Genomic DNA, 27,477 nt, shown 5'->3' on the forward strand with positions numbered 1-27,477 from the left:
AGTTGATTATTTCTTAGATTTGCCATGTATGGTGTCGGATTGATTATTGCTTAGGTACAAGTATGGTGCAAATGTCTGATAACATAAGAATATCCTCGCAGCTAGTGTGACGAGAAAGTTACCATTTCAACGTGTGGTGCTATATTCCTATCTACTCCTCAATGCCAAACACATTCTTTATTTGGGTGGACTGAAGGACCCATAGGGTTTCATGGGCTGGTCGCAGTAGCTCCATAAAAATTCCCAACCTACTTGAAAACTGGATTGGATTCCCAGGTGCTACATAAGAGCATTTTTAAGAGAAGCTTTAAATTTTTGTTAAACTAGTAAATGAACACTATTGAAAAAAAAATTTAGATACACAGTTAACTTTTTATCTCAAACAATACTCTCTCTTTTAACAAACTTCGAATATTTTATTATTAACAATTCAAACTCAACCCACACACTTGCTAAAACATCATTCTCATTGTTCTTTTTCTCCTTGCTCAAGGATTTACCCTTAAGTTTTATTATTTTTTTAATATTTAATTGATGAATAATTGCTCTGTAAATTTAAGGAGTCACTTATCATTTTGTTTAAATTCATGTTGATTCTTTTACAGAATCTCTTGGAGTTGCTCAAAGTTAAGAGACTCCCCAAAACTATGCTAAGCATGTATCGTTGGTTTTGGTATGGAAAAACTTTTCAGTGTTCATGTCATGCATTAGTTGCATGGTACTTTTATTCTAGTTGTTATAATATGGTGAACCATAATTTTTTTTATCATTGAGCTAGCATCATTGGTTAATAGAGATGCAATGGGAAACGTCTGGCTTTGTGTTTTCTGTGTTCGTATAATTTTTGTGTAATACCCGTCCTATTTACAACAGATCAATGAACATGAAATAAAGAAGATTAAAACCACTTAATCTGATTACAAGAAAATCCTAAAAATTGGGAAAATAAAAGCTAGTAGGTTCCCTGCATATGGCTACAAAACTTAAGGAGTAATTGGAACGTCACTCTTCTTGTCATATTGTAATTTAATAAATAATCAAATGAAAAACAACATATTAAATACTATATTGCCACATAAATATTAAAACACGTTGTCTTTCAGGTACTACATAGTGTCTAGACCTAGTAAACAGGTCGTTTTTCGTGTTGTTTACTTATCATAAACGGTATTATAAAGTGTTTTTAATGAGTAACTTGATAATGACCCGATTTGTTAACAAATTGACCAAAACCTGTTTATTTTATATTGTTTCGTGCGAAGTTAATGAATCATGCAAAAAATTATCAGGTCTAGTTGTCATATCACATCCCGAGACCAAAACAGAATATTCCATGCAGCAGCCCTCAATAATTTGCAATAGTGGGTCCCTATACATTAATTTGCAATACAAACCCCTCAAATTTGGCAAAGACATTATCTAATCCCATATTTATCTTATGAGAAGAAATGATTTTGAGCTAGTGGTCACTTCAAATCTTCCAAATATGAAGCAACAAAATTTAATCATTAAGAAACAATTGGTAAGAACTTACATCTCACCAAGTGGTTTCTACAACCATGGACTGATTGGGGGTTTGATTTTCGATAGGACTTGATTGCAAAGTAGAAGAAAAAGAAAAGTGAAGGGAGAGGGGATACTCTCCTGTTTTGAGTCTACAAAGTCAATTCCTCCAATAAGCATTGGGTAAAATTTCAATCAATTATAATACTCTTGAGAGTGCTTTGATAATCATTTTATTTTTTAATTTTCAATTGTTGTTTTCACCTTTTTAACAACTGAAAAACTTGTTAAGTAACCACTTTCAATTTTCATAAAAATAAAAAATGAAAACAAAAGAAGTGAAAACTACATTCTTTGAGTTTTCAAAATTTAACTTTCAATAATCAGTTTTTCATTTTCTTGAAAGAGTTTTTAGTTTTCAAAAACTAAAAATTGAAAACTACTAAATATGAAAAAACGGTTTGTTGGCACTAAGGTGAACTTAACTAATCTATATTTCTCCTTTTTCAAGACAAATCACAAAAACATTTCTCTTTGAAAGATATTCTTACATACAATTGAAATATATTTCTTCGTATCTACAAGCTCTCATTATGTGAATCCTCAATAAACCTAAAGTAAAATCAGAATCTCCGATACGAGAGGATTTCCAGGTTACTCGGTACAATATCTCCGATCCCACTCTAGGATCTGGTGCTAGGGACTCTGGACTACAGTTTCAGTCTCTATCAAGAAACATCGTATCATATAGGTACCCACACCCATCAAGTGAATGAATGGTCAATGATGATACATTCATCCAATTAACCTTGAGCAACGCATTTACCACTCTCTAGTTTGCTCCTTTAATTTGTCTTGTAATGCACGGTTCAGACCCTTGTGGTACTCACTAGGGTCCATGACTCCAAAGCAAAACCAAATAGTCCAACACTTACCACCCCATGTCCTACCACATTGATTTCTTGTTAATTTTGCGTGTAGATGAGGAAATTTAAGATTATTATGGAATTCTTAATAACATAATTTGAAATGATGAAATTTTATTTTCTTTGTTCTTTAAATTTCAACCATTAAAATCGTCTATTTTTCTAGTTTCACAACATAGTACCTCAATCATTTTTTCTTTGGAAAGTATTTTAACAAACATTAAAATTTCATCACGAGAAATCGAGAATCATATTGGTAAATGATTTTAAATTAAATTGATATTTGCAAGAATAATATGAAGTGAAGGTTGAAAAATAGACGGCGCCAAATTTCTTGTAAAATATGAGAATCCTTTTCCTACTTGCTAATATGGAATTGGGGTGGTGCTTCAAATTGGTGAAGGTAGCTGCATTTGTTAAGGGAGTTGCATTGGCCAAAGTTGTTGCCCAAAAATTAGGAATGGTGGCGTAAGTTATAAAACTATGAATAAATAAGATATTGTTAATATCTACTCCAGTATTGAATGTGTATCAACAAATTATCAAGCCAATTATGTTAAGATGTTGCAGTCCTTTAGCCAAGGCTTCTTCAATAGATGAATTTTTTTTGTTTGATTAATTTAAAAGAATAATGAAATTTAAATATAAAATTTTCAATATGTGTATAGAGTTATTAATGTAAAATGAGAGATACTAGATTAGAGGTGCTAGTAGTGGTGGCGAGATGGTGATTATGGTGGGTGATGACGGTGGATGGTGGCGGCGGCAACTGCAAGTGAGACAATATGTGGTGGTGGTGGCAAGTGTGATGGTGATGATGATGGTGGGTGGTGGTGGTGGCCACTCATGATTGAGTTGTTTTGTATTTTGTATTTTTTATTTTTGAACTCTCATTTATGAAAATTTTGAAATGACAATAGTTTACTTAGAATTTAAATTTGAGAATTGGAGGTCCCAAATTCCCAAGTTTTTTTTTTTCAAGAGAATTGGTGAATGTCAATTTATACATTATGACTTTTGTCCAAATTTAAATTTAGTTTCTTCATCCAAACATAATGTAAGCTATAGCTACAATGCAACTCAAACTTCGCTTGTTGGACTAGCTTTGTGCAAAAGAGAGAACTGCCACGACCACAGTCATCCACTTATGCGTGAGTGATTCTAACTCTAAATAGACACGAAACTCAAATACATCTATGGTCAAAAAATTAATCACTCATCCCGTGACTGGAACTAGCATTTTCCTTTTCCGATGGCTGTTTTGGGGACCATCCAAGGCTGAGAGACGATTGGATACTGCCTGTGAAGAAATCTACGCTTCATATCCTGTCGGAGACTCAAACTACAGTTTGTCAAAAACGTCGGGAGGGACCCGGCATGCACATTGTTATTCTTCTTCTACTGCCATTGGATTTTTCTGTGGGTTAGGTACCCTGCTAATGCGTGAACGCAAAGGGCCACCACCCACTGTTTTCCCAATTCCTTCAGAGTGAAAGGCCCTGCTCTGTACAATGAAAGCACCAGTATATGACAAAGCTTTGCCCTTCGGTCAATATTTTCCCTCAAGACAAGTTAGAAGCAAGCATCACTCCCTTTCTTGTTTCACATTATAAACTTATGAATTACAATGAATACTATGATGGTGATTAAACTGTGTCATGCAAGGATAGCGTTTGGTCACATATGCATACAACGTTTCTCTCACAGTCATTCATCACGTGATTCATTTGATCAGTATTTTTAGCAAGCTAGGGATGATTGTAAAGGATGCCTTGTATATATACTAGTATTATGCAATTATTTTTACTCTACCAGCTTAACTAAAAGGAGGAACAAGAAAAATGAAAAGCAAACCCCCTAATATTTTCTTTTTAAACTTATTGCAAGGGATCATTTTATTCCAGTTTTTTTTTTTTATTAGATTTGTGTTATCACATTGTTTGTGACTAGATTGACCCTGGTTTTTTTTTTTTTTATGGAATTTTAACCCTACTTATTTAAACTCGTGCATTGGATGAGAGTTGAATGGTATAAGTAACTTTTTCATGTGTCATGAACACTACTTCATTCAAATCATAACATGTATATATAGTCAACACCAATTGTTACCTTGCACCTTAATTAAATGTTAATTAGTTTTAATATCATGTTTAATTTTTTGGAAAAGGAATAAGGTCACTACTCTAAACTTTTCTCTTTTTTTTTTTCTTAAGACTGTTAACTGTGAGAATGTGAAGGGCAAAATCCTACATAGATGATATCCATTTCTTGCAAGGACTTATCGGGAGTCGGACTATTCTTTATATTGCAAACTGATTTTATGACGGAACCTCAACTTTCTTCATAGTATTAGAACTTAATTTTAATCTTGAGACCTATGGGTTTGGGCCCACCACGCTTTGTCGCACCCATAGAAGCTTAATGGAGATTTGTAATCTCACTAAGGAAGGACCACAAGTTTTTTAAAAGACATTTTAAATTTGTTTGTCACTAATATGGTTAATGTCTTAACTTATATTTTGTTTAAGTCTTGATGTTCATGTGGATAGGTATGTTCTTAATTGTGATTATGAAACTATAATGTGTTTGTTAGTTCATTGTGAGTGTGCTTATTTGATCGAACATGATAGGAAACCATGTTGGTATTCCCTGTTGACGTCACTAAGTGAAATTCTAATTTCGATTTCCACTAATGAAAGCAAATGACCAGTTCGACCAAGTGGAAGAATGGTGGAATATTTTCTTCATGTGTCGCGCGTATTGGGAGAAATCCCAATGATGCCTAATGTGGTCTCCTAGTCACTTATATGGATTGCTTGGAAATCCAATTACGTTTTGGAATATTAACTTAGCATATCATGTGCCCACTAAGGTTAGTGATCAATTTGAGTAATATGGGCAAAAGGGGTTTCATATTCTATTTGGACTTAATTTAGGGAAGTATAGATATAATCATAATAAGCTTACGATGGGCGTATCCTATTAGAATTATGTCTATATACGAAATAAGGGTCCTTGTTGGTGTTATGTGCATTCCATATTATACTCATCTTTCAGTATTGTAACATAAGGTTAATACCATATGTTAAAATACTAGAACGAGAGAAATACCACATGTTATATTCCGGATACAAAGAAAATAGTGAAAAGTATTAGGATGAATATTGGAGGGGAAACAGCCTAATAGGTGTTAAATTTGATATAGTTGCTGCTCAATAGTAAAGGTTAAGATCACAAGATTGAAAATAAAAGTGAACATATGAAAAAAAATAGGATTGAAAACCTTGAATAGTACAAGAGAGAGTAGATTCTGACTTTTGAGATGATTAGAAAAAATATGCATAATTCATTGGTTTTAATTTATTTATAAGGATTTATGTGTGCATGCGATCCTTCAAATACGTAAAGATTTTTCTGGATTCTATCTGTGAGATCATGACCATTAAAAAAAGAGTTCCTGTTATGATACTGGAGTCACCAGACAAAGATTACGTACGCCTTAATAGATAAACAAATTCTAATTAAATTAGACAAAATTTCATGTGGAGTGCAAAGGATCAGACAAATCCCCCAGCATAGTGTGTAAGATCATCCATCTAATTCCACCGTCTGCACTACGATATTGTATAAGTTGCAGATTAACTTTTCTGACATAATATATACATACTCATTATTTATACTTAAGTGAGAGTAATGCTAGGTAAACTAATTTTTTAGATCAAATTTACAAATCATTGTGATGGATGCCAATAAAAATAAGCACGATAATCAACATTTAAATAATAATTCAATCATCAAGAACCACGTCATGTAAGTTACAAAATTTAATCTAAAAATTTAGTCTTCCTAGCCTTGCCCTTCCTAATACGATGTTAATATGTTTACACAAGAAAACGGTCTCAGAGGGTAAGTACATCAAACAAAATAATCAACAGTACAGCTTTCTTTGCGATTTTAGAAAGTAATAACTCATATTGTACGTAAGATAATACTAAACTTTTACTCATTAGTTTTATGCACTATTTGGAGTGCACTCCTCCAAATGAGTGTTAGAAGCCCCTAGAAAATGATAAATACTACAATAGCAAATTAATTATGATATGATATTTAATTTATATGTGGAAGATATTCACTAATTTTAACAAGGTTTAACTCGTAAGTGGTGGATTATTATCATATGGTTTTTCATTTGAACATATTTTAGTGTTCAAATCACTTCTCCTCAGTTTATTAAAATTTAAAAGTAATGATATCGATCGATTATAAAAAATAAAAATTAAAAACGAATAGAATTTCTACAATGTGTCCAATTTTTTGTCTGTATGTGCAGAGTCGTATAGTATTTGCCGTTTGTTGTGATTGCATATATCATTACCAAAATATTAGCAAATAAAAAGACTAGAGCCTTTAAATGGAAAATGTGGAAAATGGGTGTGTCCTTCAATTCCCAAAATTTGATGAAAGTCTTGTCATACATTTGCCAAAAAGAAAGCCATCTTCACCGACTTAGAAGCAAGCTTTGCCTTTTGCACTATACTAACTGCCAAGGAAGCTTGACATCACATGCACTCTAAGAGCATCTCCAATAATGGAGGTTTTATCCTTCATGAGACTACTATATTTCAAGTTTTAGTGAGAAATTTTATTTCCAATGAATTGAAAAATGAGGTTAGATTTACCACTAGGGCTAGCAACTTCCTTTATTGGAAAGCATAAAATTGGGCTACATCTAGCCCCAAAAAAATAGTGGGTCCCACAAAAAAAGTAGCATCTCATGTGAGCAGAATTCTATCACTCTCCCTCTACTTGCAAATACACTTATACTCTCCTTTATTCTTATTTTAATTCTTTTTTCTTACATATTTTTCTTGCAATTTGACTAATTAATGATTGTTTTAAATTTCATAAGAATTCAAACTTCAAATTGATTTAACGTTCATGAGCATTGGTGGGTGAAATTTTCAAATAATTTTTTTTTCAAAATTATATTATACTAATTTACCAATTGGTGCTAGGTAAATTGTTGTGTTGTATGTGAAAATCAAATTATTTCAGAGGGCGAAGTGGGGGTTTGTATCTTTCAACGGTTGAGATTGAGATAAGAGAATATAATCCAATGAACGGTTTATAAGTGATGAAATCATACTTTTCCACAATTTGAATTTTTTTAGGTTGAAAGGTTCATAAAAAATATTTAAGATAGCACGTCCAAAAATCAACTTAAGAAAAGTTAACACATAATCAAATTACTACATAAATAAATATATATAACCCCATATAGAGCCCTAAAGAAGTAGCCCTTGTTGGGGGAGATTCTTTTATAAAACCCCAAAAATTCATCGGAGCTCTAAAATGAGCTATATCCACTACTTTTCCAGCCTCATATAGAGCCATTCACTAAGGATGCTCTAAGAAATACGTTTAACATAATAGATGTTATAATCATCTACAGATTATACATATTGAAAAAAAAAATGTATTTTTTAGAACTCATTCTGGAAGCTTTATTTTTATTGATTAAAAAAAAAAAAAAAAAAAGCCCTTACGATTCACTTCCTCATCGGATGCAGAGTCTTACGTAAACCTTCAATATGTGAAATTGTTCATTGAAAACAAAGTGTTACGACATGCTATGCAATATTGTATAACTTAGAGGTTCGAAAAATAGAACTTAGAATATAAATTAAAGTTTTTTTTTTTCTTTTCATTTTAAGTTTAACGCTTATCTCATGTTCATTATTTTACGATTAGATATACAACAAAAGCTATATGATTCGTATTTATATCCTTCCTAAATTTTTGAATATTTTATATACCATGTGGCCCCTAACTTTAATTATTTCTTTTTCGTTTTGGCTCCCTAGACCATCCGAGGACATCGTATGTACTCATATCACGAAGAAGTGTACCACTAATATAATAGCAATGTACTGCATGTGATGTATATGTTCACCCATCAAATAATAAAAAGGAAAACTAATGAAAAAAGTTTAAAAATTTTGAGTTTTAATTATAAGGACAAAATAAAGAATAAAGTGAATAATACCAGAATTGACTTTTTAATATAAAAATGTAGTTTTTCGTTAAAATGAACAGTACCACGAATTTTTCGTTAAAACTCTCATAATAAAAACATGTACTTGGTGGCATGGTGCTGCAAATTGGTGCATGCTAGGACAACGTCCCACGTGTTACCGTATTGTCCGAATAGTTTTTGTGACTACCCTACAAAACAAGGGCATGTGGGTACCCTTGCTTGTGGAGAAAAGCCCCAGTCTATATACATTCATCAAGAAGAGAACACCAACACTAAAGGCCAAATATATACGACATTACTACAGATTCCTTGCATCGTAATCAATTACGATAACGGGACAATTTGGAAGGGAGAAAATGAGAGTTAACTACATTTTACACCTTTTAAATTAAAATGAATTTCTAATCAATTTTAATTTGCGTTGTAAGGTATTAAAATTAAATTGGTTGATTGATTTTTTTATTATCCATTAAATTGAAGATACAATGAGCTTGAGACCTTTATCTGAGCTAATTGTAAGCCGCATTTGCACTACATTAACAAACAAAAAATCATTGATTTAACGAAGGATTAGATATTCAAAGAGACAAAAGGAACAAATTGATACAGTTTCAAAACCTCAAGATGCAATGTGGGAAAATTAAAACCTTATGACGAATTTTGAAAAACAACTCAAACTTGAAAGATGTAAAATGTACTTAGTCCTTAAAATAAATAACGCTGAAGATATTGATATCGAATTGAATGAAGTTAAAGCAACAAGAATGAGCGACAACTCCTTATTAACTTTTGTAAGATATCTTACTTTTTTTATTCATGACATTTCTACAAACCCCTTTCACTCATGTTTCGCGCACTCAAGCAAATACATAAAGAACACATATTGAGTAACGTAAAGGGCGTGCGGTCATTAGATTTTAGACATAAACTAACTTGTTTTGATATCATTAAAAAAGCTGAAATTCCACCCAAAACTAATTTGCATAATAAGAAGAATGACCTCACTAAGCCCTTATAAGATTTCTTAATATTTTGGCGAGAGACATTTCTTCGTGTCATCACAGGAACCCTATGAGATCCAAAGATATGTATATCTCAGATAAGCGTATTTACATGTGGTATTGACATAAATACGTATACTATACAGTACTGCCGACTGCCTCAGTAGTGATGGACAAGACCATACGGTGCAGGTGCTTAATAAACATCACCCTCCCATGCCATGCCAAGCCAATTGCCCGCCCTCTCAGTCTCTGTCGGAACCCCACCTCTCTCTTTCTCACTCAAAAATTGAAGGAATGCCAATAGGTATAACGACAAAATAAGGAAAGAAATGCATCAGAAGCTTGCATATGGCAAGAGAGTTTTCTCTTTCTACAATCGAATTCTTGTGAACATTTCTCCTTTTGCACTTAAATTCCGCTCAGAATTCTCTGCCCACGTACTGTAGCATATACATGGCATTCTAATACACACGTAGATGATCGATTAGCAAGTTCTTTATTTACTTTTGCCAAAAACAAGATGTATAGTTAATTTCCATCTTTTTTACTCCCTAGTTTTCTATTACAAAAGTGTGTCTACAATTTTAAATCCCAAAGATATTTATCTGTAAACCACAGGACGAAACTAGCTAGTGAGTTAGTTCACGGAGAGCACAACATGAGTAGTGGCAGATGTAAGTCCTCATGAAATTCCAAACATAGTGCGTGCAGCGCCAATTTTTTTTCAATTTTTTTATGTGAGGCATTTTATTGAGGATTTGGCAAATCCATCCACATTGTGTGCTTAGCGTACATTCCATCATTTGTGTCATTTTAAATGTATCTTTAGGTCAACATTATTTGAAAAAATAAATCACATATGTATAGGACTAGAAAGTCAAATTCATAAAACATATGGGAGGATGGAGGGGTAATAAGCCTTTATTATTTTAGAAAAAAGTGACTAACTTTATTATTATTTTTTCCAAAGTTGTTACCCTTAAAACCTATAGACTTTCCCCTATGTCGTCTTCTTCTTCATCCCGAGTTGCCATAACCAATTCAGCAACTAAATTTTTTTGTGTCATATTCGTCATCTAGTTGGTGGTGGTAATGAGTTAATTCGTATTTGCCATCGTATAGAGTAATTGAAAATATTATGATTTAAGTGAGACCCTGATTCCTACTTAGACCATCTTTTTTCCAACCACAAACTTGAGAGTTGTACGTGCTTCCTCTGACCCATAATAAGATTCGCCCCTGGCCATGACAACGCTCAAAGCAATAAAAAAAAAAACTACTGTTAGGGTAAAGTTATATTTGTAAGATCACTTCCAGCTAGGGGATGGTTGATCTAATCCCCTCCCCCACCTCCTCCCAAAAAAAAAAAAAAAAAAAAAAAAAACCAAACCACTCCAGCCCTAGGAGCCCAGTTGCTCACCCAGTGGATAATTGACTGACCCAGCCCCCAGGGATAGTGACGCAAGGTTGACGTCACAGTATCGTTAGCCACTATTAAAAATTATGAAAAATTAATTAAATATTATAAAAAATACAAAACAAAATCAGAATTTTTTTTTAATACAAATAGATTTTTTTTCTATAAATAGCTAACCATCTTCTTCCGCCTTACACCACATTTCAATATTTATAAATACTTTTAACCAATCTTTTATTATTATCCAAAATTAAAAATAAAATTATTTTTATTATTATATTAAAAAATATTTTAATTACGAATTACCTGAGCTATTCAATTTAGGAGTAGAGATGAGTTTGGACATTTACTATTCATTAAAGGCAATTAATATTAACTTGGGGGGATTGAATTGCCTATTGCCAATGAGGCTTTTTAGGGGTGGAAGTGCTCCAATATGAAATAGTCCAATTAGTAAAAAATGTTGCTGCAAGGGAAAAACAGTACACTAAACATGAAAAAATAATATCCTGATCATTTTAGTCCATCATATCAAGTAATTGTTTACGTGTACTTGTTATATTTACCGTATGATTAGTTACTAAACAAATTTTAACTCCTTTAAAATTACTTGAAATACAATCTGTATCATTGTGAGGGGTGAATCTATATTTCTTTTCCCTTGCCAGAAATAGATCAAATTACTTCCATATATGAAGAGGAGAAGTAAAAGAGTGAGTAAAAGGGCAAACAGAGTGAAAAAGAAAGAAGACGGACATTCGCAATTGCGATTCTTCAAAAAGCCAGAAAGTAAAAAGCACTTTGCTGAGTGCACAAGGTCAATTTTGTTTATAAATAAGAAAAAATAATGCAAGGGAAAAGAGAACCAAACAAATTTTAAAAACGATAGAAAATAATTTTAGCACATCACAATAGGACAATCATGTAGCATCATGACATTGCCAATGGATATTGGGGTTCTAATTTTGAAAATCAGAAATGGGATTTGTTTTTAAGTGATTGGTGGTCTACTGCTATTAGAACAAAAAATAATCCAATATAAAAATATAGGTACATATAGAAAATTTGAAAGAGATATAATAAGATATATGTATATGTTTATACATAAAATAAAATTACAAGCAAAAGGGTTTGGCCAGTGGTCGTTTTCACACTGAGGTGGAGGTTACTCCAAATAAAATAAGAGCAGCAATCACAATGTATTGTTTATTTACCATTTTTTTATTTCTCATTGATGCTTGTAAGTATGTACCCTGCATCATTTTGTTGTTTGCTTTTCATCACAGAAAGAAATGATGTTTTCATATGAGAGAGAGAGAGAGAGAGAGAGAGAGAGAGAGTTAAATCCCAATCTAAACACCTGAAACTGAAGGTGCAAAAACTGAGTGAATCAGAAGCGCACGTGGGCATGATGACACATAGAATCAGATATATACACAGACAGATACATAGAACGATAGATTGAGTTTGAAGCCCAGCAAATCAATGCAAAGAAGCCGGGACCAGATACGAAGAGTTGTGCCAAAGTTTCTGTTTTAAGTACGCTTTTGCCCTATTGCCAGTAACCTGGTTTCCCTATGACTTGTGCGAAAATTCGAGTGTACTCTGGTGTTATGGCAAGCACCGAAGCAATAGATAGCTGGATGTGTGGCCGGAAATTTAGTAAGGGAAGATCCAACCAAAACGATTCGAGACCTGAACTGAAATAGACTCTACAAAAAAAGCTTTCTGACTCGGCAAGCTTGTATCCTTTGGATTATTGGGACCTAACGAGCCAGAACAGTCTATTTCGAAGGACACTTATTTATACCCATTTCTAGGGCTTGCTTTGCTCGGATGTTATTGCCTTTGCCCCCACGCACTCTCTCATCCCTCCTACCTTTGCCTATAAGATCACTGACATCTCACGAATTGGATTCGAACCAATCAAGCTACTTGCCTTTTAGTAGATCGTGATTGGGTCTATACACTAGTGTATAAAAAATTTCATGACTTGTGATCTTCATACTAGTAGTATTTGTTTCTAATCAAAGCAAACATAAATATCCACAAGATCAAATGAACCCAAATAAATAATATTGTTAAACATTGGACTAGCTAGTTAATTGTTTAAACTTTATCACTACGATTATTTGCAAAACAGAAATGATCATACAATCTAAGTCTTAATAATAGTTGAGATTTTTTTTGTTTGCAATAGTTTGCAAATTCTTTATAACTATATGTTTATGATTCAACAAAATAAATTAAAATGAGGACGACTATAAGTATGCGGACTTTTACTTTCTGATGTGGGATAACACTTTCTGCTGATGATGACGAAGATCAATAAATGCTTGGAAATTAACTAGCAAGGGATATAAATTCCTAAATTTTTTGTTCATGGGGTTGGTCGATTCAATTATAAGAGAATCGCCTAATATACATAGCTCATAATCACAATTAAAAAGGACAGAGATGATATAAATATATAGAAGGATTAAAAATTAAAATTTGAGAAAAAAAAAAAAAGAGATGGAAATTAGTGACGAGATAAACCTATACTGCAGTACTAGTAGCAGCAGCAGCAGCAACGGTTTTACTTGAACTGCCACCATCAACACCGCCACCGCCACCGCCATCACCATCAACACCGCCACCTTGAGTGGACGCTACCGACACATTCCCGACAACCGCAGTGGCAGTGACCGTCGGCCGTTTTCGTTTCCTTTTCTCGTAGGGAATTCCTCTTGCCTTAGCCTGTCCCTCCCTCACCTCCCTCAAATAAATCCTCACCGCTCGAGCGCCGAAGGGGTTTGACTCTGGCCGTCCCCCGTTCTCCTCGTACGCCGCCCTCAGCCGTCCGATGAGCGCGTCGAGGCTGCCCCACGCCTGCTTGAGCGGGCAGGCGCACGGGGCGGGAGGGTTCTGGTGTCCGAAGTAGGGGCAGCCGGCGGCGTGGACTTTAGTCTTCCCAAACTGGTCGAGGTACTTAAGGAACTCGATGACGTGGGCCCCACTGCAGCGGGCCAACGTGAGCGGAGGCTTGTGGTTCTTGAGGTACTGCAGGAAGGTGTTCCAGTCCCGCCGCTTCTGCGATTCGTAGCGGCTCGGCGGAGCCGGAGATGCTGACGAGGGCTCGGCAGCTACAGGAGTAGCCGCCGGGGCTGCGGACCTTGACGAAGACGACGGACCCTCGCCGCTGCTGGCGTTCGGGTCGGGCGGTCCGCCTCCACCTGATGCAGAATCCATGGGTAATAAAAGTACTCTCTCTTTGTCTAATTGTTTTGGCTCTTCTGCTAAGTATTTTACAACCGGGTATTTTATGTATAGACAGGTTTTTTTGGTTTTTACTTCTTCCTCTCTCTCTCACTAGTTTCTAAGCTGAGGCTTTGAATTTTGGGTTGTTTCTGTCCTTGTCTCTCTACCTTCCTCCATGTGAGGGTTGAATATTTGGGGTGATCAGGTTCAGAGAGTGGAGGTGTTAGTATACTGTGAATCTCTTTTCACGGGAATTTGTTGGTTTTTTTTTTTCGGTTTTGTTTGGACGAGTGAGAAAGGGAAGAGGGTTTTAGGAGAGAGAGAGAGAGAGAGTGAGAGGAGCGTTTGATGATGGGACGTAAAATAAGTGGATGAATGAATATATGAATTTAGACTCTCTCACTCTCTCACCTAAGAAAATAAGAGAGAGAGAGAGAGAGAGAGGGATGGATGAGTAGGAAATAGAGAGAAGAGAGAAAGGGGAGAAATGGGGTGTGTGTGTGTGTATGGTGGTAGTAATGTGTGCGTGTATATGTATGGTTGTAGTAATCAGAAAGGAGAATTGACAATATTTTCACATGGGGTGGCCCCTTTGGAAGGACATGTTTACTATTCCTTCCTCCTGCCTTCTGCTGGCCTCTCCACTCTTAATTCACCTCTATCTATCTTGACCAATCCAATACAATTTACCATTTATACAGGGCGATTGTAAACCCAAGCACTACTACTACCACATTTTTTTCTATTATATTTATATCATCTTTCTAATAGATATAGAATCCATATGTGTTAGGGGCTCTACCTCAATTAGATAAAGGATAATGTCAGAGAGACTAAATTTGCAAACTAAATGATGTGTTGCCAATAAAAGATAATGATACATTCACCATATTATTCATACCATGCATATTCGATTTTAATCTCACTTTTTTTTCCTAGAAAGCAAAAGTTCTCACGTTACTCTCTAAAACTCAGGATTTGCTCCACTTTGCCTTGATTTTGTCTATTTTGTCCAAAAAGCTATCAAATATGCCGACATGTATTTAAAAGTGCATATATGGCGTCCATATATATATTACACGCCTTAGATTCTCCAAAAAAAAACCATCAATAGAATCTCCACTCTCGAAACCTCTCCACTATTCCACCAAATCTCGATTCGTGAAACCAATCTCTACCACTGTTTCACTTATCTATGCCCTTGAGTCCTACTCCTCCTACTCCAACAATTGGAGTAAAATTCAAATTTTAGCTTCGGAACCCACCAAACTTCCAACCCTTGGGCCAAAACTGAGTTTTAGGTTAAAACTCTTTTTTGGGGCAAATTTTTATTAAGATTTAACATTAGGTTAGTGGGCTGGCCCGCTATTGTTCGTGGACGCTCCCGGGAAGGATACACATGCATAGCGCGAATGCGCCCAACACCCTCAACGCGCAAGGTGCTGACAGCGTGGGGGTCCCACGCACGTGGGTGTGTCGACCAACATTATGAGCCCAATGGCTCTTTCTTTCATCGAATGGTGGGGAGCAATAGACCATTTGTTCCATCCTACAGTCTAGATTCAAATTTTGTTAATTTTTAATTTTATATTTATAAATTCATTGAATCCAACAACTGAGATTTGATATGATCAAATCTAATAGTAAAAAAAAGATCTAGCAGCCCAAATTTAAATCCAACTGCTAAAATAATTTAAAAAAACTATTTCAATCAAAATTGTCACATCTCGCCCCGGGGGGACCACTTCCCGGGCCCGCTCCACCACCGTAACACGATATTGTCCGCTTTGGGCCCCAACCACGCCCTCACGGTTTTGTTTCTGGGAACTTACACAAGAACTTCCCAATGAGTCACCCATCATGGGATTGCTCTAGCCCTCTTCTCACTTAACTTCGAAGTTCCTATGGAACCTGAAGCTAGTGAGCTCCCAAAAGGCCTCGTGCTAGGTAGGGATGAGACTATACATATAAGGATCACTTCCCTGGGCGATGTGGGATGTTACAATCCACCCCCCTTAGGGGCCCGACATCCTTGTCGGCACACCACGACCAAGGTTAGGCTCTGATACCAAATTGTCACATCCTAGCCCAGGGGGGACCACTTCCCGGGCCCGCTCCACCACCGTAGCACAATATTGTCAGCTTTGGGGCCTGACCACGCCCTCACAGTTTTGTTTCTGGGAACTCACACGAGAACTTCCCAATGGATCACCCATCATGGGATTGCTCTAACCCCCTTCTCACTTAACTTCGGAGTTCCTATGGAACCCGAAGCCAGTGAGCTCCCAAAAAGCCTCGTGCTAGGTAGGGATGGGAATATACATATAAGGATCACTTCCCTGGGCGATGTGGGATGTTACAAAATTCACCTAAAAACTCTATAAATAATCTCGGGCTAAAAATTTATTGGAATCTAAATTTTTTTGGGTAAAAATGTTCATAAAATTAAATTAAGATATCCTACATAATTTTTATTTAAAAGTTACTTAAAAAAATTAGCCAAATTCATTATTTAATAATCTCCGGATAAAAAATTAACCTAGAAGGGTTTAAGCAGAAAAACTGTTTTTGGAATAAAACCTAAATTTTTTGTGTTTAAAATTTTATATTTTAACACAAGGGTTGGAGATGGCCTAAGCATAAATCCTAAAAGCTAAACCATCAATCGAATTGCAAGATAAGTTATCATGGATATGCGGCTGAAACTCATATTATTATTGTATTTCATTATTTTTTATTTGAGAATTTTTTTTTTTTTTTAAGTAGATTGATAGCGTTAGTGAGTTATTCGAGAGAGGAGAATCAGGAACTAGACCCACACCAGGGTAAATTCACATAATTAATTTTTACCACTACAAACTTCTGGTTTTCCATTATTATGCTTAGGGGAAAAGGCCAATGAAATATAATAAAGCACATAAAATACTAATGGTATAGTATAAAAACATAAACAAACTAAAATTTCCATGAATATATATGATTACGTGTCTGCAACATCAAATGTTGGCGCGTAGGGTAAGCATTGGCTTGAAGTGGATGGCAAAGAATTGGGTCTCAGTAAGGCCATATAAGGACAGGAAGGGAAAAAAAATAAAAACCCACTTAAGGAGCTTATATGGTTGCCCATGAAAGTGCTTAATCTTTGCTTCACTCAAGAGTGAAAGTATAATCCATGCAGCTGCTTTCAAACATTAATACATACCTTGAATTATTATGTTCAATCTCAACAGAAAGTGAGTACTCAAAATGAATAAGAGCATGTTTGAGCTTGTTTTAAAAGGCTAAAATTGTGTTTTTACAATTAATGATATCTTTTACTCCATATATTTGAGTGCGGAAGAAAATTTCAAAAGTGTTTTCTAATAAGAACTTGAGAGTGCTCCTTATTTTAACGTGTTTCTAATAAAACAATTTTGTGCAAGCGCTTCAGAGGATAAATATTCTTTAGAGTCACAACTTTGCCTAGCTTGTTACAATGGTCCATTAGAATTGTAGGCTACCAATTCTCACACAACCTAACAATTTTTTTTTATTAATAATGGGTTTGGAGAGTTAATTGTTGAATCGTGATTGATAGGATGGAGAAATGATAAATACTAGGTTGAATGTAAAAAGGAAATAACTACCACTACCATAAAATTATTTAGTAGCAGTTACCAACTTTTGTATTCTTTGTGATCTTCTCTTTCCATTCAACATACTTATCGTTTCATGATATTCAAATTACACACTCACATATATGTATATTGGAAATGCTTAGTCTACCCCACCCTTCTAAAATAAGAGAGTATAAATATCCTTTAATCGAACTATATTTTTGTAATGCAATCACATCCACACATTACATCTTACCTTAACAATGTATGACTTCAATGTAAAAATCAATTGTTAAAGTAATAAAATGTCATTTTGTCTTGTTAACAATACTCTTACAATTATAGTGTAACATTGATACTCTTGTAATTTAGACGTCGAATGTTGACGTCATGTTGTAACACTATTACTAGGAAGGGAGCCAATGTGAGCGAATAATGATACTAATAATGACTTACATTTATATCGTAATAAGACATTCATGGTTTAATAATCAACGTTGATAGTGTAATAAACAATATATGTCAGTAAAATCTATAATTATGTAACGTTCGACAATAAATTTTGAAGATTATAATGTAATTTTTTATAATCAAAGGACAACGGTAATCCTCATTAAAGGTTACCATAGAATTTATCTTTAGAAACCAATAGTAAATTTATTCATTTATTAATTAATTAAGGTTCAATGTCAACCAAGGCCATCTGATCCACATAAATCATGTTTCCAAGAGCTTCTTTTATGGAAATATTGTCTTGCAGTGGTCCTGAATTTTGTCACAACATATCAAGGAGTGTGCAAATGTGCATACTAAATTAGGGAAGTCTTGCTTGAGTTTTAATGTGCCTACTATATACATAAACCCTCTGGTAAATGAACAGATATGACCTCCTGAAATGAAATGACTCGATTGATAAGATTTTACCTTATTTTGTTCAGGGGGAATTGTATTCGTGGGTTGTGTCAATCACTCTCTCGTACAATGAGCATGATGGACTTGTCACTTAGATTAAGATTCTGATCAGCTGCATTTCTTGTCATGAAAAAATGTCCATTGCCGCGATCAAAAAAGAAAAACTGTCCATTACATATTTTTATATTTTTGTTTTATAAAGAAGAGAAATGCTTTGAGGTTTTTTTTTTAAATGGTAGTGGTGGGCTACCACTTCGGGCCGTTATATTCACTGTAACGGTAGGTTCTCCTTAAAGAATTTGTTTACATGTTGGGATTCGAACCCTTGACCTCCCGAAGGCAGGCACTCAGAGGTCGCCCAACATGTGGTCTAGCCAGCTTTCTCCACTAGACCAAAGATCATTAGGTAAATGCTTTGAGGTTTTAAAAAATGTGACTCTCTGCTACTTCAATTTTTTTTTTTTTTTTGTATAATATTTCATAATGTTGACACAGAAATTTACGTAAAATTGTGAGGTGGCAGAGAGTGGGAGAGTCTCACTTTGAGAGAGTCTCATTAGCATTTCTCTATAAAGAAATGGCGGCGCTATCTCCACACATCCTTTTACTTTTGACACACTCCTCTCCATTTTAGCCGTTGGATTGAATGAATTAAAGAAAATCAAGGGACAGAAATTAACAGGGATATGAGAGGTAAAAAGGGGTGTGTAGTAGCACCACTCTAAAAGCAAGTCCACCCCAACAAATCCTCCTTGCAATTGGGTGACCCAATCCCTCTACCCAAACAAAAGTTGATCCAGCCCACCAAATCCCCCTTGTTATTCGATGTGCCTAACTCCCCCAGACTCACCAATTGGGCCATTCTTCCCACCTCTACGTGTACATCGACCAACAGAGAGGGGGTGATGTGCCTTATATGTACATGTCCACCTCCATATAGCATGAGGTCTTTTGGGAGCTCACTGGCTTCGAGTTCTAATGGAACTCCGAAGTTAAGCGAGTTTGGGCTGGAGCAATCCCAAGATGGGTGACCCACTGGGAAGTTGCTCGTGAGTTCTTAGAAATAAAACCGTGAGGGCGTGCTCGGGACCCAAAGTGGACAATATCGTGCTAGGGCGGAGCCTAGATTGGGATGTGACAGAATGATATCAAAGCCACTCTGTCGTGTGATGTGAATGTGCCGACAAGGATGTTGGGCCCCTAAGGGGGGTGGATCGTAACATCCCACATCGGCCAACAAAGAGGGGGTGATGTGCCTTATATGTACATGCCCACCTCTATATAGCACGAGGCATTTTGGGAGTTCATTGGTTTCGGGTTCCATTAGAACTCCAAAGTTAAGCGAGTTTGGGCTAGAGCAATCCTAAGATGGGTGACCCATTGGGAAGTTGTTCGTGACTTCCCAAAAACAAAACCGTGAGGGCGTGGTCAGGGCCCAAAGCAGACAATATCATGCTAGGGCGGAGCCAAAACTGGGATGTGACATTGTGCCTAAGGTGATATGAAGTCATGATGTCGTCACATGACAAAAAAAAGATTTACGAGGGAGATGGAATTAGAAAGCTAGAGTTGTGGAAAGAGATGAATAACAGACAGAGTGAGGGACAGATAGACAAAGAAAAAGTAAGAAAATGAGATAGAGGGGGCACGGACGGAGTGAGCTCCAGAATCCGCTACTAGGAGAGTTTTTTTCATCAAACCGCCACCTCATCTAGCAAAACTCGTGCCTGGCAAGCACAAAGTCAAGGGAGGAAGAGGAAGTGAGAATTCTTCGATGGGATATATAAGAGGAGAGAATTCGCTCGCGGTTGATGACACGACTCTACCTATGCTGAAGGCAACGAACTCGGACAATGCGTCGTGGTGGAAGTTCAGGTGGCACTCTGTTTGCAGTCTTTGTATTGTGATGGAGAAAACGAAGACAGAGGAATCAGGGGGAAAATGAGGGAGAGAAGGAACTAAAGTTTTATTTTATTTATTTATTATATTTTAAAAAATAATTTTTTTAATGTGAATTGTCTGGGCAATTTATTTAAAGGGTGGAGATGCCCTCAAGCGACTAGTTCACTAAGAGAATAATTGTCAATTGCTCAATAGTCTGGCAATTATTACCCTAAAGGGTGGGGTTGCTCTATAGAAATTATATTGGAATTAACTTGACTCCTCAATCAATAAGGATAAGTTCCTCATCAAGATGCTTTGTTACCGATTCACGAAACTTTGTACTTATGATCAGAATTATGCATATTATAAATTAATATGTAAAGATCATCGCTGCAAAAATTAAAAAAAGAAAAAAAGAAAAAAAAGAGATCATTTAGTCATCGAACTGTATAAAACAAATGGTCGGAATATAAAAACATTACAGACCATCTATTTATTTACTAAAGCTGATTGACTAAATGACTTTATTTTTAAATTGATTTTTTTGCAAAGATGATCTTTACAGAGAAATTTATAATATAAATGGTTCTAATCATGAGCATGAAGTTTCTTGAATCGATCATAAAGCATCTTGCGGAAGAATTCCTTCTCAATCTTAAGGAGTCAAGCTTTCCTCAATTATATTTGTTTTGTTTGTATTTCAATCTTACTTATTTGGCTTTCGAACTTATTAGAGTAAAGTAATATTTAAGAAATAATTCATTGCAGCTGACCATTTAGCTAATTGAGAAATGTTAGCAACCTTTGCACTAACCTTTGCATTTGATTTTTTCACTTTATCAAACAGCATGTGTCATTTTTAAACAAAAATCAAGACATTTAATGTCTTTGAAACTATATTTTATGCTTTTGATCTTTAGTCCCTAGCTAAAATCATTAAGGGAGCATTTGTTTGCCCTCACTAACTGTCATTGGACTAGATTGGACTAACTATTAGTCCAGTCCGGTGTTTGTTATCATACATGACTAGTCTTAATGAGACTAGCCCGGACTCGTCTACACTAAGGGCTTCACTAAGAGGTCTTAGTGAAGCCCCCCAAAAACTACGGGATTGCTAGTCTCGTCTCCCTCTTCTGCAAGTAGCATCGCGCGAACCCGCACGAGTAGCATCATTCCTCCCTTCTCCAATGACCAAACCAAAAATGGTTGTCACCAATCTCCATCGTCCCATAAACCCAGTGCCCTTTTGGCATCTGGGTCAGTGATTTGGGGTCTTCTGCCATCTAGGTCGACCTGAACGACGGCAAAAACAGGTCTCATAGTGGCCCATTCTTTTGTTGGCAGCAAGATTGAAAACTTTAGCATGGGTGCAGTGACTCTGAGTGATTTTTCTTGACCAACTGTGATTTTCCCGGAAAATATAAGTACCAAATCTGAAGAAAAAAGAAAAAAGAAATACAAAGAGAGCAATGGGAGAGGGGACAGTAAACTTAGGTGAAACGAGAGAAAAAAGGGAAGGGATGGAGACACTGGTACAAAAAAAAGGTGGGCAAAAATGGAGAGAAAAGGGCAACATGAGGGGACAGGCAGAGGGAAAAAAATGAGGAAAAAGGAGAGGGGATGGAGAGGCGGAGTAAAAAATGAAGGTAACAGAGATTGGAGAAGTTAGAAGAGGATGATTCTAGAAAGAAAAAAAAAAGGAAAATTTGATATATATTAAATTAATATAAAATAATATAATATTACAGTCTTGCTTCTTAGTCTGACACTGCACCAAACACTTCACTAAATCAGTCAAACTTAGTATATTCTAAGTCAATCCAGCTTAATCCATGAAGCTAGTCCAGTTCGAGATAGTCTGGTGCAACAAACACATCCTAAAAGTCTTGTTTTTGGTGTACAAAATGACACATAACATATGATAAAACGAAAAAGTCCAAAATGTAAAGATAAATACAAAGATTGCTAGCACTCCTCTTGCTAATTATATATGCGTCTCAAAATATCTCAAACGTTCATCAAAAAAAATATTTTATGATGATAATTATGCTTCTTTAATTTGGTCACTTGCAAAATAAGAAGACACTTGCAATTGATTCAAAACATATTTGGAAGTAATTTTAAAATGACTAAAAGCGTTTTTGTTAAAATTAATTTTGGGTTCCAAAAGCACTTAAGAAAAAGCACCAGATGTGTGTTTTCTGCAGGAAGCACTTAAAATGCTTTTTCAGAATCCATTTGGATTTTTATTAAAAATTGGTTTTAAAAACATTTTCATCAAAAACGCTTTTAATCATTTTAAAAATACTTCCAAACGAGCTCTCCATGTATCAAGTGAAGTACATTAAGCTTCTTTCCTTTTTTTTTTTTTTTTTTTTTTTTTTTTTTTGGGAACTCAAGTTGTTATCTCATACAGTGGAGAATGAGTGCCAATAAATAAACTATCATCGTTAACATATTGATTAACCAAAATTAATGCGTGTAATTGTAATATTAAAAGGTGAACCATGATTAAAATATGTTTAAAAACCATAAATAAAAGATAATGTTAGAGAGACTAAATTTGTATACAAAATTTACAAACTAAATATTGTGTCACTAATATAAATGAGCGTGTTTATGAATGCTTAAGTAATAATCCAATCATTAGCTTCCATATCATTTAGTTTACATAATTTGTCTGCAAATTTAATCTCCCTAACATTACCCATACAAAATGTGCTTTTGTTTCTGAGTAATGCTATAGAGACTAAATTTGTAGACTAAATTACAAATTAAATGATGTGTCACCAATAAGAAATAAGCACGTTAATCAACATTTAAGTAAAATACAATCGTTAACTTCCATATCATTTAGTTATAAAATTTAGTCTACACATTCAGTCTCACTGACATTACCTTTGTCAAATATTACTCTTAGTCGCTATTTGCACTCTTATCCATTTTTATTTCTAGTTTGATGATTGGAGACTAAATATTTCCCAGATTCACCCACTCTTCAACAAGTAAGTATATCTTAGTTATATGCCTTTTTTCTACGTCAACACGACTTCTCGTAGTTATAATCATGATTTAGGCTTATGATTTAGTTTAGGATTTCGATTATCTCGGTTGTGAGGGCTTATAATAGAGATCATGCTAGATTTTAATTATTGATCTAAAAGTTTTCTGTCTTTGTTGTTTTTACAGTTTTATTGAGATTCATACACTTTTTTTTATGTGTTGTTAAATTTTTTATTTAATTTATTTGATTTGATAAACAAAAAGTATTTATATGCTAATGAAATATTTAGTTCTACGAACAACCGTTGCATGCCTCAAGGCCTTCTTTGGGCATCGAGGTTGGGTCTGAATTGTGTTCAGGTGAAAGGGCCGGGTATACACATACACTCATCATCAACATCATTATTCATTAATGGCAAATCACGACTTCCCTGGAGAATTACGTCCAACATTCAAGATCTCATCTACCCTAAGAGCAAGTTCTCACAAATATTGCTCACGCATATATTCCGAAAAGACAACATAATGACTAATGCACTAAACTTAAGTACCATAATTATATTTGGTTTTTACAGTTTCGTAGTCTCAGTACGCTTTACAAAATACTCGTACTATGATTATAAAATCTCTAAATAGTTCCAGAGGAGCCTCTAGTAGAAAAATGTGAAACAATCATATGTTGCCTCACCAAAAACTCTAGAACATAAATATGTATCGATTCTAGGTGAATGGTAAACCCATTTCAAATGCTAGATTCTCCGATTAAAGAATCTAAATATCAACATAAGGCACAAAACAGAAACGGAAAAGAATGGTAGAGTAAGATCTGCAAAAAATCTGATCCTAATATGATACTTGTGCATTTTTGGGTCCATGAATTTGGATTACAGATGAATAAAAGGGTTCAAAGGATCATATGCAGAGCATCAATTATCTATTTACGAGACCAAATTTGACTTAAGATTCTTAAATGTGATTACAAGTTGAGATAATTGTGATTATATGTCATAATCTGTTGATGGTGGGGCATCATGTGTATGGATGACACCCCCGTGATTCATTGTCTAGAATCATATATGAATTATCAGACGCAATTTGATCACTTTAATTTATTTTTCACAAGTGCTTTTGAGTATCTTTCAATTTTCAAAAGAAAACAGATGGGACTTAAAATAAATAAAAAAATCAAAAGACGATTCTGCAGTGGAATATATATGTAATTGTATAATATATGGCCGTACAGACCTCGTGTCTATAAAACTCATTAATTTTTATGAAACAAAATTCTGACCAGTTGGTATGAGCAGTAATTTATCAGCAGCATGATGCATGTTATCCATGTTATATTTGCAGTATATGTATCCCATTCAATTTGGAAAAAATGTGAAAATTCTCATCGATTCTTTCTTTAAAATATCGTTAATATAGTGAATAGTCATATTCAAATTAAGTTTTCTCTTTTAAATGAGGCCTATGTAGATCGTGTTTGATAGTTAAAATTTAACTGAAATAAATACGTCATCGTACAAGGCATAGATGTAAAAGAAACTTATAACTTCGAACCCCTAAGTTTTTTTCAACTTTCAAGTTGGACATAACCTTTTCATTTCTTTTTACAACGTAATAGTGAGTTCATTCAAGATCTATTCTTAAAGTCGACCAAACGAAGCCTAAGGGTTTCATTCTTATCCCCCTTTCTGTTCAATAAAAAAAGCTTATAAATGATCTAGCGTTAAACCCAGAACATATTTTACAACATATTCAAAACAATATTAGTTTAGCAATTTATTTATGTAAAGATGCTATTTCTGTATTTTTTTCCCAAAAATTTACATGCAGTAATAGCCCGGTTCTTCTCTTATGAAGCAACATATACATACGTCCTTGTTGAAACCCTAACATGACGAAGGGCCTGGCGAGAATAACACATCTGGGTTGCCTGCCTGATTGGCCGGTGACTTCAAAATGGGGGGACCAGTCGTATCATTTGGTTTTCAGCAGTGGGATTTCATATGTCAGAAGATATCTAGCAAAAGCAAGAGCAATAATAGCAAATATGTATTAGGAAAAAATTATAAAAACAAAAGAAAGATGACATTTTTGTGAAGGTGGGAATTTGGGAAATGAACATGAAAGGAATTTTTTGTGAAACATGATTAATTGGTAATTTTTGTGTTGTATGAAAATCGAAGTTTGGACTCAGAAAGATTAGGGTTTCCACCTCAAAGATTTAGGCTCTCAACGGTACTAAAAAAAATTATCCAAAATGGAACCTGAAAAAGTATTTTTGGTACAAAAAAAAATGTTGTTGAAACCAATCATTGGTAAAAATTCAAATAGATATTAGAATAGCACTTGAAGTGCTCATGCAAAAGCACCGTGTTTCTTAAAAAAAAAAAAAAAAAGTTTTAATAAAATACTCTTGGTACTATTTACTTTAACAAATGATAATTTTACTTTAAAAAAGTCACTCATGGTACTATTCACTTACTACACATTTTTATCATTTTGATTAAAACTCAAAGTTTTCAAATTCTTTTTATTAGATTTCCTTAAAAAAAAAACATTTAAAGTGCTTTTGGAACTCAAAATCAATTTTACCAAAAATGAACTTTCAATAATTTTAAAAGTACTTCCAAATGAGCCTTGACTCAATATGAATACTCTTTTTTCCCTTTCTGTTTAGGGTGGGCTCCAAAAATTAATTAAAGATGGCTTGGAAAATCAAAAGGAGCAAATAGATTTTTTGTATGTACTCAAGCTCAACTTCATTTCTTCTAAGTTGATTCTCATTTGACATCAAAAGTAAAGGTATTTGTTGATTTCCCTCTGAACTTGTAAGGAAATGCTAATTTCTCCCCTGAAATTTAATTTTAGCCGATTACTCAATTAACTTTTAGCCAATTTCATGTTAGATTTTGGAAAATTTTCATCCAATTTTATATCCATTTGGATCACATGATAATGTTTAAGGGTAATAAAGTAGTTTTATCCCTAATACATCATATTGCTTTTTTCTTCTTCTTCTTCTTCTTTTTCGCTGTTAACTCCGCACAATTTCTATTTGAATTAGCCATGAGAGTGCAATTAGCAGATGCAAAGTATTGGCTTTGCGCCCAATTTACTAAAACAACATTACCTTTTTGCTCTCATACAGTTGCCATGTGTTGTACGTGTAACCAAGATGGATGGAAATTTGGAAGCCAGGGGAAAATGGCTATTTATAAAAATTCATACGAAATAATCAGTTAAAATTAAAGTTCAAAAGAAAAATTGACAACTCAATACAAGTTCATGTACAAATCGACAAATAGGTCATAAAAGTATGTTAATTTTTCTCTAACAACGGAATGCTGAAATTTCAAATTTTCATGTCTTCACCTTTTCTACTTAATGGTATAATATGCAAGTCTCTTTTTTCATAAACAATTATAACTTCAAATAGTGAGAGAGCGACAATGGAAGTCTTGAACATGGGATTAATGTTCTTCCACTCAACATATATATCCTTGTTTTCATGATCAAGTTTTTGCACTTGAGATTTATTTAATGACAAGTTTGAGAGTGGCCAATTATTAGTCATACACTAGTACACATATCATTGGGGATTTTAGGAAATGCATTTCTTTTACCAAAAGGCATTTCCAGTACAATTGACTAATGTTTATCTATTCAAGCAACATAGATGCATGCCACCTAGGTACTTATCTTAAGGTGACTTGCAACCGGCCGAGGAACAAATATAGGCATTACATAATGGAGCAATAATAAATCTATAAACTAAATAAATCACGAGATTAAGAAGTAATTAACAAAGAGTGGCGTAGGAGAAGAAGATGGGGGATAACTTAAATCGTGTGGTCTATGCAATCCCCTTGCTGCAAGTTTTTTATTGGTTATTCTATGCAAAGAAAAACGCATCCAATGCCTTGCGCCTCATTTTCTTCCTAGACCC

General features: G+C 34.7%; 1 protein-coding gene across 1 annotated transcript; it reads right to left on the reverse strand.

Annotated features, from left to right (window-relative positions):
• Positions 1-13,202: 13,202 nt before the first annotated feature.
• LOC137715349 (protein LIGHT-DEPENDENT SHORT HYPOCOTYLS 5-like) lies at positions 13,203-14,612 on the reverse strand. Its single transcript, XM_068454641.1, has one exon. It carries the CDS (start codon positions 14,116-14,118, stop codon positions 13,426-13,428), a length of 693 nt encoding a protein of 230 aa, XP_068310742.1. The 5' UTR covers positions 14,119-14,612; the 3' UTR covers positions 13,203-13,425.
• Positions 14,613-27,477: the final 12,865 nt, after the last annotated feature.

This window comes from Pyrus communis, chromosome 14 (genome assembly GCF_963583255.1).
Source record: "Pyrus communis chromosome 14, drPyrComm1.1, whole genome shotgun sequence".
In the NCBI taxonomy this organism is placed as follows: Eukaryota; Viridiplantae; Streptophyta; class Magnoliopsida; order Rosales; family Rosaceae; genus Pyrus; species Pyrus communis.

What these genes read in the sequence shown, in the direction of transcription:
- LOC137715349 (XM_068454641.1), bottom strand. Translation starts at nt 14,118, where the DNA reads ATGGATTCTGCATCAGGTGGAGGCGGACCGCCCGACCCGAACGCCAGC.